This window comes from Opisthocomus hoazin, chromosome 7 (genome assembly GCF_030867145.1).
Source record: "Opisthocomus hoazin isolate bOpiHoa1 chromosome 7, bOpiHoa1.hap1, whole genome shotgun sequence".
Lineage (NCBI taxonomy): Eukaryota > Metazoa > Chordata > Aves > Opisthocomiformes > Opisthocomidae > Opisthocomus > Opisthocomus hoazin.
In genome coordinates this window covers 66,903,457-66,920,841 of record NC_134420.1, presented here as the reverse complement: position 1 = coordinate 66,920,841, position 17,385 = coordinate 66,903,457, and the positions used below count along the sequence as shown (strand labels likewise).

At 43.5% G+C, this 17,385-nt stretch overlaps 1 protein-coding gene across 2 annotated transcripts in view; it reads right to left on the bottom strand.

Annotated features, from left to right (window-relative positions):
• RHOJ (ras homolog family member J) overlaps window positions 1-17,385 on the bottom strand; it is a 73,963-nt gene that overhangs the window by 50,391 nt on the left and 6,187 nt on the right. The window contains exons 2-4 of one of the 2 annotated variants that reach the window (XM_075426833.1): window positions 16,369-16,447; window positions 14,067-14,174; window positions 12,022-13,109 (exon numbers count right to left, since the gene is read on the bottom strand). In XM_075426833.1, the coding sequence (XP_075282948.1) occupies window positions 12,022-12,199 (178 nt within the window). In that variant the 5' untranslated portion in view covers window positions 12,200-13,109; window positions 14,067-14,174; window positions 16,369-16,447. The remainder of the gene's footprint in view (window positions 1-12,021; window positions 13,110-14,066; window positions 14,175-16,368; window positions 16,448-17,385) is intronic. The other variant, XM_009935227.2, reaches the window with a different exon arrangement.

The following is a 17,385-nucleotide window of genomic DNA, read 5'->3' as shown; positions in this document are numbered from 1 at the left end:
TAGAATTCCTCTGTCAAACATTAGCTCAGACTAGGGACTTCATTCTGTATTCACATACCCGATTGCTTCTTCCTTCCTTGGAAGTATCAGGAGTGACTTACAGTATTGCCACAAGGAGCTCTTTACAGGAAAAGAAATAAATTGGGCAATATGCTTCAAACAATGGAAGAATGAATTATTTCACTGTTTAACAGTTTCCTAGGAGGGAGAGTAGAGGGAGAGAATGCACTTAACGCTCTAAAATATTAAAATAACAAGAACCACAGCAACCTCACCCCTTTGGACTTGAATCAAACTGAATGGTCTAGGTAAATACCCAGCAGTTCTCCAAGTGACACATTCCATCAGATAATATTTCTAGGCATGGCAAAGCAAATTCTCCATATTAATGATATAGTGAACTAGCTCACTAATTTGGAGTTTTTCTGTAAGGCCTGGTTTCTGGAAGATTAGCTGAATATTTTTTTGGGCTATGAACTCCCCTTTTAATGTTGAGTTTGGTCCTGTTTTCATGGACAGTATTCCTGGAAAATTAATTTCTTAAGTCTGTATTTCACATATATTTTTTAATGAGAACCATTACTCCCTTGCATTCCTGGCACAGGCTTAAAATATTTAGAGCATTAACTAGAAGGCAATGTGATGAAGGGAATTGTACTTGATTTTTTGACATTTACTGGTTACATACACAGAACAAAGCAAAGCAGCACTGTGAAGGTAAAGTGTCTTTCTAAAACCTTAGATATCAACATACAAATGCTCTCCTAGATTTTTTTCATGTTTTTGCTGAAAATTTTAGTGGCAGGTTTTGAAAGAGCAAAAATGGGATTAAACAAGAAAGAAATTGCAAACTATTCTATAGTATCCTTTGTGTTTTAATATAGCGGAAAAGGTCTATGTGTAATTATAGCTCACCAAAAATAAAGATGCAACTGAAAAATATCTATCTATGTAGACAGAGCCTGAGTCCTCAGTGAGGTTCATGTGCCCATATGTAGCCATTCGGGAAGTGAGATCATACAACCCATCCTGTCAATAGCAGCGCTGTTGTCCAAGCTTGAATGGACAACCCAAGTCCTGGGCATTACTTCCACAAACCATTGTTCAGGTTATATAGAGTAAAATACATGGGCACAGGAAGCACTTTCAATGTGAGCTCATTCCAGAGCTGAGATTCTAGGGGAATTGCCCCTGAGACAAGGGGCAATGGGCACAAACTGAGGCACAGGAAGTTCCATCTGAACATGAGGAAGAACTTCTTCCCTCTGAGGGTGACGGAGCACTGGAACAGGCTGCCCAGGGAGGTTGTGGAGTCTCCTTCTCTGGAGATATTCAAGACCCGCCTGGACAAGATCCTGTGCAGCCTACTGTAGGTGACCCTGCTTCAGCAGGGGGGTTGGACTAGATGACCCACAGAGGTCCCTTCCAACCCCTACTATTCTGTGATTCTGTGATTCTGTGATTCTGTGATTCTATGATTCTCTGGTTGAAATGTTGCACCTTTTAAATGAAAAATTAAGTCTCTGCATTTCTGCTGCTCATGGACAGGGTCTCAAGCAACTGGGCCCCAAAAATTAGAAAAGGATCTTGACTCTACGTCTAGTTATTGGAGGAAAACACACCCAGGTAATCTAAACAGTTCTGAAATGGAGCTGGGGAGATTGCTCAGAAAGCAGGAGTGTCCGAGTTGGCCTGTGAGGACAGAGCTGCTCACAGCATCTGGACAGCTGCCCACTCTGGAGCTGGAGCATGAGACAGTTTATGAACTTAAAACACATTTTCCAGCCTTATGGGATTTTGCTTATGCTCTGTTCTCAGCAAAGCAGCATTATTATTGTAAATAGATGCTCTTTTTGTCCCATCTCCCAGGGGATAAAAATTAATGTTATGTTTGAACATGTATGTTTTCCCACTCATTGCTGAAGCTGTTCTTTTCCGTTAAGTCTTCAGAAAGCCAAGCACTAGCATATATTGTTAATACCATTACTTCAAAGTTATAGCTGGATGTCTGTGCCATAGAGTGTTTAATAAGAGACGTGGCCTCCATTCCCTCAGAATCGCAGGGGTTGGAAAGCAGTTTTAGTGAGTCATCTCAGGCATTCTCCTGCACCCGTGGCAGGGCCTTTCTGTCCAGCTCCTCTGCACAGTCCTCTTTAACTCTTTCAGATGCCTAAGTGCTGGATCCTGTGCTTATCTCTGGGTCTGCTATTTCCATGATACGCTTGCACACTGTCCTGAATGAGGAGTGAGTATCGTAGCACAGCAGTGTGCTGCTCTTCCCCTCCTGCTCCCAAGCCATCACCCTCCTGACTATGCCTCCTATGCCACAGTGCTTGGGAATATTTTTACAGCTGTCCACCTCCCTCCTTTGGGAGTTTTTTTTTTTTTTTTTTTTTCCCAGTGCTTCTCCTGTCAGTGAATGGTTTTTCCAGCCTTCTCTTCCCCTGAGGCTGGTTGGCGCATTTCATATTTATGCATTCATTGCTGTGCCAGTCCCCAAGGATGAAAGGCAAACCTGGGGCAACCCCACTTCTGGATTTGCTAGTGCGCTGGTCCCACACTAAGCCTGGGGAACTGTGATAGCTGAAATACCAAACTCTCACGGTTCTTCATGCCTTTCTCTTCCCTGGGATCCCAAATATACATCACTTTGGTTCTGAGGACTAGCTGGGGACACCACTTCCCAGTAAATGCCACAGGGTGCAGATGGCACTGTGTCCCCCAAGGACCCTTCCAAGCCATCTTGCCTACTCTTATATGATCACTTTCCAAGCCCACAGTGATATCTGCTTAAGAAAAGGGTTTTGGTCTTGGTGATAAATCCATGGATATGTATGCTACTGAACAAATACTAAGCAAAAGCCATCATTGCATAATGAGATCTGCATCCATTTCAACCAAAGGAGGTGGCAACCACATGGCTGGATTGTATCATTGGGTCCTCCCTCACACTATGCTCACCTGGCTGTGTCTGCACTGCTGAGACATGATGGATGGTGCTTGGGATTGCAGTGAGGTGTAATGATTCATTCTCAGAGTTGGGAGAGCTTTCCTGTCCACCTGGGTACATGGGAAAGTCATTCACTGGCGAATGGCACTTGAGCATTTTAGCACATGTAGAAGTTGTGCATAAGGTTTTAGTCTCCGCATTCAGTCAAGGCTGCTTGTAGCGCAGCTTGTCTTGGGTGACAGATTTCTTGAGTATGAATGTGAATAATGTCTGGCAATAAATAGGGTAAATTCACACATTTTTTTTTAGCTTTTAATTATTAGACATTATTTTAAAATCCATTATCCCTGATCTTATTTGGGGAAAAAAGATAGATGATTATGATGTTCATAAATCCAGTCTAGAAATCATTCTTTCAGTGCCTCTTAGGATAAAACTTGGGATGACAATTCATAAAGCTTTCATTCTTCAGTAACTTACTCCCTGACTTAGCTGGAAGACCCATAGCCTGGGATACAAGAACAATATATCTGACAGGAGACTGGTGAGTGATCACTCTTGAAAGAAGACTAGAAATATAATAACTTGGATTTTTTTCATTGCAAAGATAAATAATAATTTGACAGGAGATGTCATTACTGTTTAATGACTTTGTCTGAACAGAACAATTGAAGGAAATATGTTTGCTCTTCCTCATCCCTTGCCATTTCCATGATGTCATTAGGTCTGGCCATAACAAGTGGAAAGTTAAAACATAGGAAAGGCAATGCCTGCAGGGCAAAATATACACAGCAGTGCACGGTAGCAACAATGTGTATCACTAGTACAGACATTAAGGTATCAAGGTTTATCCAGAGAACAGAAAATGTGAAGGAAGTTTCAGTGGAGGTATTTTACATTAACTTATACAGTAACTGAGCCATCATAATGATGACTTAGCAAAAACACTGCCACATCCGGCAAAAATGAAGAAGTTTGTACATGTCTAGGAATTTTAGTTGCTTAGACTTCTTTGCTAAGTTTTTGTTTTTCTTTCCTGTATGTGGAGCATCTGCTGCAGAAAAGCAACTGCCTGGCTGTCAACATGCGCCTGCTCTGGCACCACCTGTGAGTGGTTTTGCTCCCTGGTGTGGACGGCTAGCCACAGGTACTGAGTCAAGTACTGATTGTGAGATAGTGGATGTGGCTGTTAGTTCAAGCTGTAGAGACTGTCCTTCAAGAGCCAGAGGCCACAGTTGCAGTTTTTCTTTCCTCAGGTGGTCAGCTCCTCCAATGTTACGCTGATTAGAAAGGGAGAGAAAGACTAAGACCCACTGTCTTGGAACAGTGGAGAAGAAAAGATGCATTTTCTCATCGCTTCCACTGTTAGCACTTTTTGAGCTCCAGAAAAATTCCTCCACGTCTCTTTGCAGCGGTCCATTTCAAAGTCCATAAGCAAAATTTCAAAATCTGTTTGCCCATCCATATAGAATCATTCCAAAAAGTCCCCTTCTATAGCAGCAAGTACAAGAGTGCTGGACTGGGCCAAACTCACAGCCCAGGGAGTCAAGTCTCCACCTCTGATGCAGCAGTGAACAGACTTAAGATAATTTGCTGTTCATCAGACCAAATTTAGGTCTTATCCTGGCCTCTAACAGAAGATGGTGTCAGCTCACATTTTATTACCTCTTGCACAAGACTTTTTCATTAGCTTACGATAGCACTCAATCTCTCTGAAATCTGGTCCAACTTCCCTTTATGCAAACCTTGATAAAATTTCATTCTCAGTAACTTCTATAGAGTGATAAGTTCATTAGGTTAATCACATACTGTGCAAAGAAATATTTCTTTTTAAGCCATTTGACTTTCTCATCTTTCCAACCCATTCCCTCAGGACTGTGGCTGACCTTAAAAAAACCCCATCAGTCTACATCCAAGCCATCAATAAACATACAGTGGTTTAACTGCATCCTTAGTATTCTTTGTGTTTTCTATTGCCCTTCAAACACCACACAGGTAATACAAAATAGTAGACAGAAAGGCTTAGGTGGAATTTAGGCTGGATAAATCTGGATAAAACAATACGGCTGCTTCATCTTCTCTTCTAATTCCTGACACTGTCCTTGCTGATGTGCATAGTAGTTTGCTTATTGTCTACATCTAGTTTTTAGACTGTAAATGTTATTCATGGTGCAGCATTGTCCCCCGCTGTGCTTGACGAACAAGGACATCCATTGACTGCTGATACTGGATGAAGAAATCAGTTCTGTGCATCAGGCTGCAGCAGATTCTGGGCTGTCAGTTGAGTTCTGGGTGTTCAGCAAGATGCTGGTGGGAATGGGAGGGACCGATGCAGAGCTCTTAGGTGTCTCTTTGTAGCATAAAGCTTTTGTTGCTGTAAAAATCAAACCAGGATTGACAATAGTACAAAGAAAAGCTGTATAACAGAGCCAGAGGCACAGGCAGGAAGCAGCTCAGGTGCTGCAGGCTCCTCCCCAGCCAAAGCCGCATTTCAGTAGCGCCAGGGGACAACGGGGACTTTGTTGCCACAGCGCTCAGAGCACTGCTGCAGAAATGATCTGCCCTGAGTATAAATAGGATCACAAAGTGTGCACACACCTTTGTCTCCATGGGCTTCAAGTGGATTGTGCACCCACAGGACAATACAGGGATGTGTGTGAGGAAGAGAGATATGAGCGATAGTTATCTCAGTTCTTTGCATACCGTAAAACACCTTCAGAAGGAAAAGGTCTTAAGACACTTGGGGGTGTATACAGTGCCTGTTCTACCTGAACGTGGAATAACCATGGTGATTCAGGCAAAAAGCACCTTTTCGGTATAAAGACTGTCTAGGCTTCCTGGGTGTGAAAAAGCCTGAGGATCACTAGATCTTCTCTGGCTTCTGTGACACAGGACACAGATCTAAACCTTCTGTGGGGAGCCTAAGAATCAGTGGTTCTGTAGAAGTTATCTTCAAAAAAGCCAGCCATGAAAACCTCTGAATTGCACTCGTGATGCAGGCATGAACACCTGGTGAACTACACCACAGAAACCTGTTGCGTCATACACTGAATGTTTTATTCAGATCCCTGGTTTATCCTGAGTGATACCAGGGAAGATGGGCAGAGAAGTCCTTTCAGCTCCCAAGAGGCAAAATGAACATATCTGTTCTGTGGCTGCTAGTCCAAAGAGCCAGATCTTAAAAGAGTCAATGCTTTCTTGTCTCAGGGATAAAGTTCAAATCTGTACGATCAAAATTGGATGAACATGAAAAGGAAAAAAATCCACTGCAAATGTGCATGAAAATAAACATCACAGTTCTCTTTCAGTGCTATTTATAGATCTTTCAGTTTAATGACCCCAAACATTGCATGAAGGGTTTCTCTAATGTGCTACCAAGACTGCTTATAGGAGACAACTCTCTCAAGAATGTGGTAGTGTGAAGACTCCCACGGCAGCACCCATGCAGAAATTGCAAACCTCCTTGGGCAGCCTCTTCCTGTCTAACAAAGTTTCTACAGGGGGAAAAAGTGATGGTGTGGGGTATAGCTTATTACTCATACACCATGGCAAGCAGAGACGGGTTGAAACCAGTGTGCATTAGCAATCAATTAAAAATGACTAGCACATTAAAAGTGTGGACAGATGTAGTCTTGTGCCTGTAGCTGGAGAAATTTGGGATGTTACGGCTGCCATCTGGTTTCTGCTATATCTTGGCTGGTGGCTTCTTCCTGATGGGGAGTGCCTGCAAAGCGAATCTGCTTGGTGCATGGCCTGTCGACGGTGTCATGGTGGTCCCAGTCTCTCCTGAGTGCTCCTGCCTGCCCCAGGAGTCAGAGCAGCCAGCCATGGCTAGCCCCATGATTGGTGAGAGCCCACTTCCAACCGCTCTCTTTCAGGGGAGGACATAAGGAACAGGGATTTGAGTCAGTACTGTGACATATGGGCAGGATACAATAGATTTATGGATTTGCAATGGTACAAGCTGACTGCTCTGGGCAAGAGCAGTAGTGCTGCTCCTATGCTACTAAAAATGCCAGAGCAGAAGACTCTCACTTCCCACATGGCTTGCCTGGCCAGCAAGGTTGGGATCACTGCTCTGTGAGACTGGTGAGTGCTCCAGCCCACTTCAGCACAAAGTCAGACATATTAGATTAAATCATCACTAAAGAACAAAAAAATGTGTCTTCTAACAGTAATTTATGGCAGTTGTCTTCTGTGTTGCTTTTAATTTACTGAGCTTCAGTCATGGCTGAACTATTCTGTATGCTATTCATTAGCTGATCACATGCCACTGCTAATTTTTTTCAAATGGATTCACTATTTATAAATGTTCACCAGTTTGTGCCGACGCATGAGGGGAGGGAGAGATATATTTACACCATCTACTTTATGCCTTTAGCACAGATGCTTTGCAGTTCTCCTTTGGAGGGGCTGACCTCTCTCATTTACCAAAGACACAACTTTGATTCCTAAAGCTATTTGTATGACATTCACCTATGTGCTGTGCCTGAACTAGACAGTTTAAGACTTTTCACCCTCTTCTCCTTAGATGCCAGCCATCTAATGAGTCCATTTGCTTTTGTCTCCACTGTGGGCAAAGTTAGTTGCATGACATTGGTACTGCTCCCCAGTCCTTGATGTTTTTTAACATAGAAAAATAAACACATTTTTAGAATAGAATAGAATAGAATAGAATAGAATAGAATAGAATAGAATAGAATAGAATAGAATAGTTCCGGTTAGAATGGACCTGCAATGGTCATCTAGTCCAACTGCTTGACCACTTCAGGGCTGACCAAAAGTTAAAAAAATTATTAATGGCATTGTCCAAATACCTCTTGAACACTGACAGGCATGTGGTATCAACCACCTCTCTGGGGACCCTGAATATGAATTTTAGGGTGAATAAATTTCATGCTGAAAGTTGCTGGGTTTTTAGCACTCATGTATATTAAATGGTATGCTTGGTGGCTGCCTAAATAACAAACAGCACCTCCCTTCTGTCTTTCACAGAACAAACCAGTTAATTTTGGTACTATTAAATCAATTCTGCTAGTAGCTGGATTGAATTTTTTTGTTGGTACAACCTCAGCCCTAGTTAAACATTTATAACCTCACATAGATACAATACGAGTCATCCTGGCTGAGAGACCTTTGCTCATGGAAAATCAGCATTTGATGTTCAAAAGACGGAATGGAACCAGCATGTTAAAGCTTCTACTCACTATCCAAACAGTCCCTATTGTTACAGTTATTGCCAGTAATATCCTGTTTGTCACTGGGACAGCACTTTGGTTCGCCTGCCCTAGAAAAAGTCATTTTACCTCATGCCTAAACCCTTCCAGTGTGGGACTTGGAATTTCATCAAAGGTAAGGAAACCTGCTCAGAGCTCTGGTCTCCAGCAAAACCTCTTCAAAATGCCTTGAGAAATAACCAGAATCTTAAACTTCCACACATCCAACAAAAGAACCCAGTTTCACATCCAGATAACAAATTTGCCTTCCCCATGTCTGGCATTGCTGCTGCCCCTACTCTACATCTATCACACCCCGACCCTGGCACCAGGCCCTGAACAAATTCATTTTTGTGGACTGTGGGTGAAATCTGTGGCAGAACATTACTAGTGTGGAACTAATAACTGGTTTGGACTTCTGTACAGTGACCCACCAACAGACTTTCATTCCAGGCATTGGTGTATCCAAGTTGTAAATGCTGTGTGAGATATCTGCAGGTAGCCTGTTCCTTCCCAGGGTGAAATCCATGTAATGCCTTTGATTTTCTTAGAGGTAGGTTGGGCTCAAACTTTATAAAGTGGTTTCAAGCCCTTTCATGTGAAAGGCACTGAACAAGTACCATACAGAATTAATACTGCTGGAGCTCAGCCCCTTGAAATACTGGTTGCTTCCTCTGGGCCACCCTTGTCAGTATGTTCACCTGCTTCATCTGTGCCATGAAAACCTGCCCAAGGAAGGAATTAAAAAGATGCAATTCAACAGAGCAAATAAACATAGCTGGTGCTGCGGGGCCATGAATGGTTAATGCCTTGGCCACAGCAGTGGTGCGTCTGGAGCTTTTCCCAATGCTGGGCTGGATAGCATCACTGTCTCCCCCGAGTCGCTGGAGTCGCGGCAGTGAGAAACTGCTCTGAGATCACCACTGGAATCCTCGATTTTTAATGCTTCTCCCCCTCCCAACTTTTTCCATTAGAAAGAAGGAAATTGGTAAATGCCCAGGGACTCACAACCACGTTGTGACCTGGTGAGGCAAGAGGAAGCGCGTGCTAACACACCACTGCTGGTAATAAAGCCTGGGTGAAAAATCTTCAATGGAAGGTGCAGCTTTGCAAAAATCTGCGGCAATTAATTGCTTCTGAGCATTTCCAGCACAGAAGAACTGAATCAAATGGTTTCAGCATTTTTTGGGAAAGCTGGAACAGTTGGTTTTAGCAGAGCAATGGCAGGGGCAGACAAACCAGTTCCCTGTGGTAAATTCAGACATGATTTTCCAGAGCCTCAACCATCCTGCAGGACCTGTCCGTGTGTGAAGCCTCCTGGTGTGCCATATTGCCTGTGGTACCATGATGCCCGTGGTACCACCGTGCCCATGGTACCACCATGCCCGTGGTACCACTGTGCTTGTGGTACCACTGTGCTGCCCCTCCTCTTGATCATGAGCTGCCATGTAGATAGATGTGGAAGGGGCTGTTGTCACAGAATATCCTTAAGGCTGTGAGCCCAGGGGTAAGGTTGCCCCAAGTGAGCTCTTTTCTGTCTCAATCCCCATAGTATTTTAAATAGGTTTATGTTATACTTCATGCGATGTAATATTTTTATGTTATACAAGTGGGTTTTTTTCCAGCACTCCGCTTCAGAAGTTGTTTGCACTGCTCAATCCTGTGTACAGTTTTGTAGTGAAATTGGTTTTATAAATGATGGGATTTCTCAAAAAACTGAAATTCCATTTTTGATCAATGCTAGTTTTGACTGCTGATGCTGGACAGGGTTTGTCTCAGAATAGCATGTTAATATACAGAGCTATTTTCCCCCCTATCTTTCTGGACTTTCTCATTGAAAACATTCTTAGTTTGTATTTATGTGCTATGATAGCTAAGAAGAGAAACAAGAATAGCTGGAGCTATTTTAGAGACCTAAATCTTCAAACCCTGAAAATGTAGCTTGATTTAAAAGTGCATGCATATTGCTTTTACTTGGCACCCTAAGGAAATAAGGATTACACAGTGACACTCTTCATCTTCCCATCCTTCTCTCAGCCCGTCTCTCCCTCAGTAACATTTGAGCCCACTGGCATTTTCTGCCACTCCTGACAGAGAGGAAAGGAAATCAAAGCAAGTCCCTGTGAGTCACCTGCTGCTGGGTAGGGAAGAGAAACTCGGTGTGGTGCCCCCTTCCAAGTGCCAGCCTGTCTGGCATCAGCGCCTGTGTGTGTGCACACACGCGTGCCCCCACGCTCACACCAAAACCACCCAGCCCGCAGGCTGATGCATACAAGGTCTGCTACCAGCTACTGTATGGCTTTTTCCATACACGGAGGTATTTGCAGGGCATGGGAGAGAGAGAGAGAGAAGGGCAGTGGGTGCTGGGACTGGCGTATTGCTGGGGAGTGAAGCTGTAAGTGACAAACAAATCTCAGCTTATCATGGGAAAGCGGGTGCTGTTGCAACATAAGGCATAAATTCACGTAGCCAGGCTTCCTTAAGGTCTTTGGCTTATGGAAGTATGTATTTGTAATATGCAGTATTCTTTTGTGTATCTTGTCCAGGTAAAGGTTTTATTCTGAAATAGTTGTTTAATCTATCTGGTGGGAAGGATAGGGGAAACAGAACATTGCTTGCATTAGAAGTGACGCTGCCCACTCTTGTGGAGGAAAAGGTCTTCACATGTCCATGGATCAGATTCTACAATTACACAGCTTTCTTGTTTGGCCAGTTCATCTGCTAAATCTGACACAAAGCCAGAATGAAAACAGAGATTTTCCCATTACAGAATACCAAATCTATGATAAGTCACGCCATGAAATTTAAGGTTTTAAGGAGATGGAGAGAGAATGAGGGAAACTCCAACTGCTGCTGCAGGATAAGTAATGAGTTTTGCAGCACTTCTAGAATCTGTTTTTCAGGGATATCATAAAGAACAACAATCATAAACCACAGGAGCAGCAAGAGAAGAAAAGCAGAAGAATTTGGGATGGGAAAATTTAAGCAGAACTTTGAGCCAGACTTTTAGCCTATCACACCATCAGCATGATAACTTTGGGTACAGCTGGATAAAGTAAGGAATTGCTACAGAAAGAGGCCTGTGAATACTGTATTTAATCTGTGGGTCTGCTTTGCACAGCGATGCAGTGAATATCATCGATGATCTTTATTATATTTGTATTTTTTTCTTATACTACAAATCCCCTCACTATAAAGTACTCAAACCATTCACCACTTCTGCTTTCCTTACCATCAGGTTACAATATTCAAATCTATTTATAGATGGAGTAACATGTCTCTGAAAGGAGAGTTATATTGTGGCAGCACTGAAAGAGACTATGCTGGTTTTCTCAAAGCTTAGTCCTTAAATAGGATATATTCTCAAAGATTACTCCTTAAATAGGACATGAATATTGTAATTTATGCATCATTTGCCATGAGGCACAAGATCACCCATAGCATATACTTTTATGTGTGTGCTTATATATAGTCTTTGTAACTGCAGCCTGCAAAGTTCAGAACTTCAGAATTCCAAAACCAAACCATGAATACAAATTGATGGAGGCTGAATTATATCTGTTGTCCCAAAAATCCAGTGGATTTAATTGCATCCCTAACACTGCCTACTTGCTGAAACAAAAATAAAATTCAGAAGCAAACAAATAAGTTCTCTGAATAAATCCTGCACTGCCCCAATTGTATCAGCTGCCATCTAAGCTGCCTGGCTACCATCCAGGCCTGAATCACATTCCTGGACAAGAAGTAACCCATGCATCCCTATTGAACTGTCCTCTCCTCTCCTTGAGCTTCTTTTATCTCCCACCTGGCTCTCCTGCAGCTCACCATTAAATTTCTTTTAAAGAACGTGCTTACCTGCATAGTGGTCAAACACAGTGGGGACATACTCCTCTGGGAAGGCATCATTGGCATAACTCATCAGCAAACAGGTTTTCCCAACAGCACCATCCCCAACCACCACGCATTTTAACATCTTCTTCGTGTTATTGCTGCTCCCGTCAGTGCAGTTGTCATCTTCTTCCTTGCAGTTCATTCTTGCTGCTGCTGCCGCTGCCGCTGCTCTTGCTGCTCCCAGGTCTTCCCAGTGCACATGAAGGAAAAATGAAGTGCGATTGTATTGACTTTCCCTGAGTTTGGAGGGGGGGGCAGCAAATCTCAAACTCAGGAAATCATACTAATGTTTCCAGGCTGTCACAGCCGCTTCTAACAATTACCAGATCAGTCAAGAGAATCATCGAGGTGAATAAATTAAATATACAGCGAGGAATATCATAAAAAAGCGATCTGTCCTCTCCCGTTCGTCCGAGTCAGGAAATCCTCATCCTGCCCCGGAGTTCTCAGTATTTATTGTGACTTAAAAAATATCAGCAGCCTGTGGCTTTAATTCGCTTCTCCCTTCCTCCAGCTTGGCCGCAAGAAGCAGGGATTCCTGTTAAATCCACTCCATTTTCCATTTCATTTCTAACATGGAGGAGAGCCTGGAGGTTTTTAATGGAGTTTTTCCTTTCTTTCTCCAGCTTGCTGTGTGTCAGGAAATCATGGGTTTCCTGCTGAATTCCATATTAGGATCAGTGGGCTTGTGAAGGGCTGCAAACAATGGGAGCTCTGTGTGTATTTGTACTTTGGAGGAACTCTGCCAGGACATGGAGAAAGAAAAACACTAGAGGTCTCTCTGCAGAACGAAGTTTTGAGGCTTCCTCCTCCATCCCGCGCTCGAGCTGCTCTCTGGGCTGCCGGCACCGAAACCGGCCGGGAGGGTTTCAGAAGGCTGTGAAAGCTGCGGGTGTTGGACCTACATGGCCAAGCGGGGTACGGGGAGGCTGCGAGCTGTGCCTGCGTCTCAGGGTTGTCTGCTGTTCCAGGCGCGGTCTCCTCTGATCTGGGAATAGGTATTTTCTTCCATTTGGGAGGGGAAAGGGGGGAGGTGGAAAGGCAGACAGAAGCTGCAGAGAGTAAGTAGAGTTTAATGTCAAATTTCTGTGTCTATAACTCTTTACAGAACTTTGTTAGAAATAATAAATAATTGATTTTTCAATTCAGGCACTCAGAAAGTGTCTCTTGCATTTCATCACCCGAAAAAAGAAAAAGAGGGGTTTTCCCCCCTCTAATGTAAATATGTAAGCACAGACAGAGATATAAAAAAGAAGATTTAAGAGTTACAGGAATTAAAAAAATAAAACAAAAATAAAACCACGACATAGCAGTCTGTGGAAAAAACAGCTTTGAACTGTGTGATTCCTGCCTCCTCGTCTGTTTTGTTCTGGTGTTTCACGTGCCTCCTGAGTCTTCTCTCCATTTAAATATATAACAGTCTATATGCACTTGAAGGGCCAAAGTCCCTGCTCCTTCCACAGGAAAGATTTCGCAATTTCCAGCAGAAGTGAGCCAGACATTAACATAAACCCCAGTACAGCAGCCCGGCACATCCTGCTGGCTGCATTTTCCTTCCATGAGACTTGAAGGCTTTGAAAGGGGGAAACAACCCCCTGCTGGGGCTCCATGGGGAAGCAGACCGGAGCTACTTGCTTCCCCTGCCTTGCTTATGCCTGGTTAGAAAGAAATTCCCCAAAACACACACAGGCTTGGAGCAATGCACACCTGGAAGTGGGAAGACCAACACAACCTTAGAAAGGAACTGTCTTAGCCCTAAACTGCATGAGTGAAGGCAAATACAACCTTACTAATGAGCCTCCTTGGCCCCAGACTGTGTGTCCTTCCATTTTTGCAGTGAAGGGTTGCAGCAGACCTATCTGCAGTCTCCCCTGGGCAGGCTAAACCCCATGTCTATCAGAGCTCTTCAGTGATCTAACTGTATGTTGGACCAGCTCTGAACACCTTCCCCATGAGATGGTAGATGGGTAAAGCTTGTCAACAAGCTTGAAAAAGGTTTGTCTGTTTACCTGGAGAGCCCCAGGGAGCTCTGTGTGCCATCTCTTATCAGGAGTCTTGGTGGTCCAGTAATCTGTGCACCATGTCCCATGTTCTTCATCTTCTTGATGTCCCCCTCCCTGTTGGCAACATGGATCTTAGTAGGCAGTGTTAGGCCCAGCATCACACCCGCTGTCACAGGGCATCACTAAAGGGTTATGGGTTCAGGTGGCATCCTCTTAGCTTCAAAACTACAACCAAAGGCTGAGGTTTATCTAAGAAAACTTGTGAGCTCTGGGCATCTAGACCCCCATTCTCCAAGCATTTACTCTGCTGATCATTTCCACCATGAGCAGCACAGCTGGGTCATCCTGAGGGGCATCAAGTGTTACAGGGATTTATTCTTTAAGCTTCTTTTCAGTCGCAATTGAGGTCAAACTCCCAGCCTGTGCCTCTGTTTAGCTATTACGTATCTGAGCAGGTACCAGCACACCAATACCCTCTATGCCTTTGCTTACCAACCTAGTGACCTTCTGAGGTAGGTTTGCCAGATATATAAGTAAGGGTATGCTGTTGCAAGGTAACTGCAGAGCCTCAGGAAGCAAAAAATTTCAGTAACTCATGGTTCAGTTCCCCATTGCCTCTATCAGACAAAAGCACCAGCTGTCTTGCTTCCCATTTTACACAGGTGTAATCTATCAGTTAGCTTTTTCAACATCAGACACATGGTAGTTAAGGCCAGCCTTAATACTGCGTAGGCCAGGTTTAGGCCAATAACAAAATTCCCATGGCTCATTCCTCTATGCTCAGCAGGGCTGTGTTGCTTTGACCGTAAAGCCGGGCAGGCTTAGCAGGACTGTGTCCACCTCCATTTTTTTGCAAGAGGTTAAACAATGAAATTCCCTTGCTGTTTCTCTGGAGGCTTTAAAATACTTTATTCTCCTCTCTACCTTTCTTTAAAGGGTCTTTCAAAATTGCTTAAAGGGGATAGCTTTTGTGATACTGAAAATACCAAGGGGCTGAACTGGAGGGTCTTTGCAAACCCTTCCAATTCTAACCTCTGATGTATGGGAATCTTAGTGGGGAACCAGTTTTCATCAAGATGCATCAGCAAAAGAACTTACATCCCTTAGGGTATATAATGGAAGCATAGCCACAGTGTTAGAGCCTATGTAAGGCTTGTCTGGAAGAGGCCAACAGGGTGAGTTTATCTTAAAGGTGAAGAAGGCTGACATCTTGTCTGTATAACTCAAATTCAGTGTTACATTTTTTCTTTACCTATACAGATGAATTGTACAACTTCAGAGGAGTTACAATAAAGTTATAAAATAAGACCTGTATCTGGACTAAACCCATACGTTTTCTTTAATCTCATTACTTTAGCTTGGTTTGGCATCATTCAGACAGCTAGAACAAAATACCTTAAGAGCTGGTTTAATCGCAACAAAGTAGTATAATCACATTGTTTTACACTTTTCCCTCAGGAGACCAAGACAACATTAACCCCTCTGCTGCTCTGGGGTTGTATCTTTTACTTGCAAAGTTGGCCCTGAATCTGCTGTGTGAATTAACAGCCAGTCCTGTCACCTAGAAGTCTAGCAAAGTTTGAGGCAATCCTGTTACGTTCTACAAAAGATTTCTTAACCTGCAAATTGCAAGTGGCAATGCTTCAGGCAAAGCTGACCCTTCTGCAGCTGCTGTGCATGTTTCAGCTCCCCTAAGACTGGTTCTGCACAACCGAGCTGCCTACAAGCCCCAGCGTGGAAGTCACAGGGTTATTGATAATGATTAGCAAAGCTCAGAAGGTTTCATGATTTAATCTGGATCCAGGGCTTTTTTGCTCTTTCACTGATCAGGTTAGAAATGGTTAGAGTTGCTCACAGGATTTCAGTAGTTCCTATCTGACAAATCCAGTAAGAGCAGGCTGATTCCAAGCCACAAACTTTGAAAAGACATAACCGAAGTAAAAAAATGAACCCAAGTAGTCTGAATGCTTGGAAAGCTTATTTAAATGTGTGTGGTTCTTGGGTATCCAACCCAGTCTGTTTGCTACTCGCTTTACAAGCTTCTAGCCAAGACCACCATGGCAAGAAGGGAGGCTAAGATAGATAATAGGTATGGGCAGGTGCTATGAGCACTGTGGAATGAAGATGTCACCTGAGGCACTTTCCAGCAAAGTTTCTCAAGGAAACAGCTCTGCTCTAGATGAAGTGCCTCTGACCTTTTGTTCATTAACAAATTAACTTGCCATAGCTCTATTTCTGGGACTGCAGACTATATCCAACTCCCACATGTCTGTGTGGAAGCATCAGCTTCATCTTCATCAGCACAGACCTGACGGTGTGGTCCCTGGAGATGCTTCCTTGTGGATTAGCAAGTTCAAGGCTGGTGCAAAAAATTTTTGTGACAAGTTCTGTAGGAGATGAAGGACATGCAAATTTGTTAGTTAGCTCTGCAATGAGCAATATGTTTGCCAGTTAACTCTAGTCTATATTTCTCTGCAGGCTCGCAGAGGGATAAAGGGGACATCATGCTCTATTGTGCTCTCCCTGCTCTCTTCCCCTGGCCAGCCCTGCCATTCCCATGTTTCTCCAGTGCCTCCTGAAATGCAGTGGTCTGCCTTTGTGTAATCTTATGAGTTTAGAACTTGACAGTCAGAGGAATTTTCTCCCTTATGGGGCAGCTCCTTGGAGTGGGTGGTTTTGAAGGCAACTGCACTACCATGAAGCTATTCTCCCCATGTCTCGCTGCTAGAAACAGCCACCCTCCTTCCACCTACCAGTGTTGATGTGGGAATGAAGTTTCTGGCACTACTACTGAACTGTAAATTGACTTGAGGCAACTCTTCTCACATTTTTTCTTATCCTTTGTCTAATCTGTTTAAATTGTCAGAGTTTTTTAGGGCAGGGATTGTGTTGGTATTGGATTGAGCATACCAGAACCATATTACACTTAACTATTGCCGTGCTGTTCAAAGCCAGGTTACCCCGGCTGTCAGATTCAAGACCTTTCCTGGACTATGTTATGGTAAAAGCCAGACTTTGGCAGTTAAAAGAAAGTGGGACTCTAAGACATCCCCACAGTCACCATATTCTCAGTGGAGGACTCCTAGTCCCAGATAGAGCAGCCCTGGGGTGGTTTCTCTTTGTTCTTGGGTTGCCTGTATTGCCCTCCACATTGTGCTAAGAATAACTGAAATGGGGGTACTTTATCTTTATTCCCTCCCTTTATCCTCTCTTCCTCTCCCTTGTTGGCAGCCCGATTCATCAGCCTCCCACCCCAGTTAAGTGGTCATTGAGACCTCAAATGAATTTGATATATTGAAAAGAAGAAGCAGCAAATGAAGGAGGA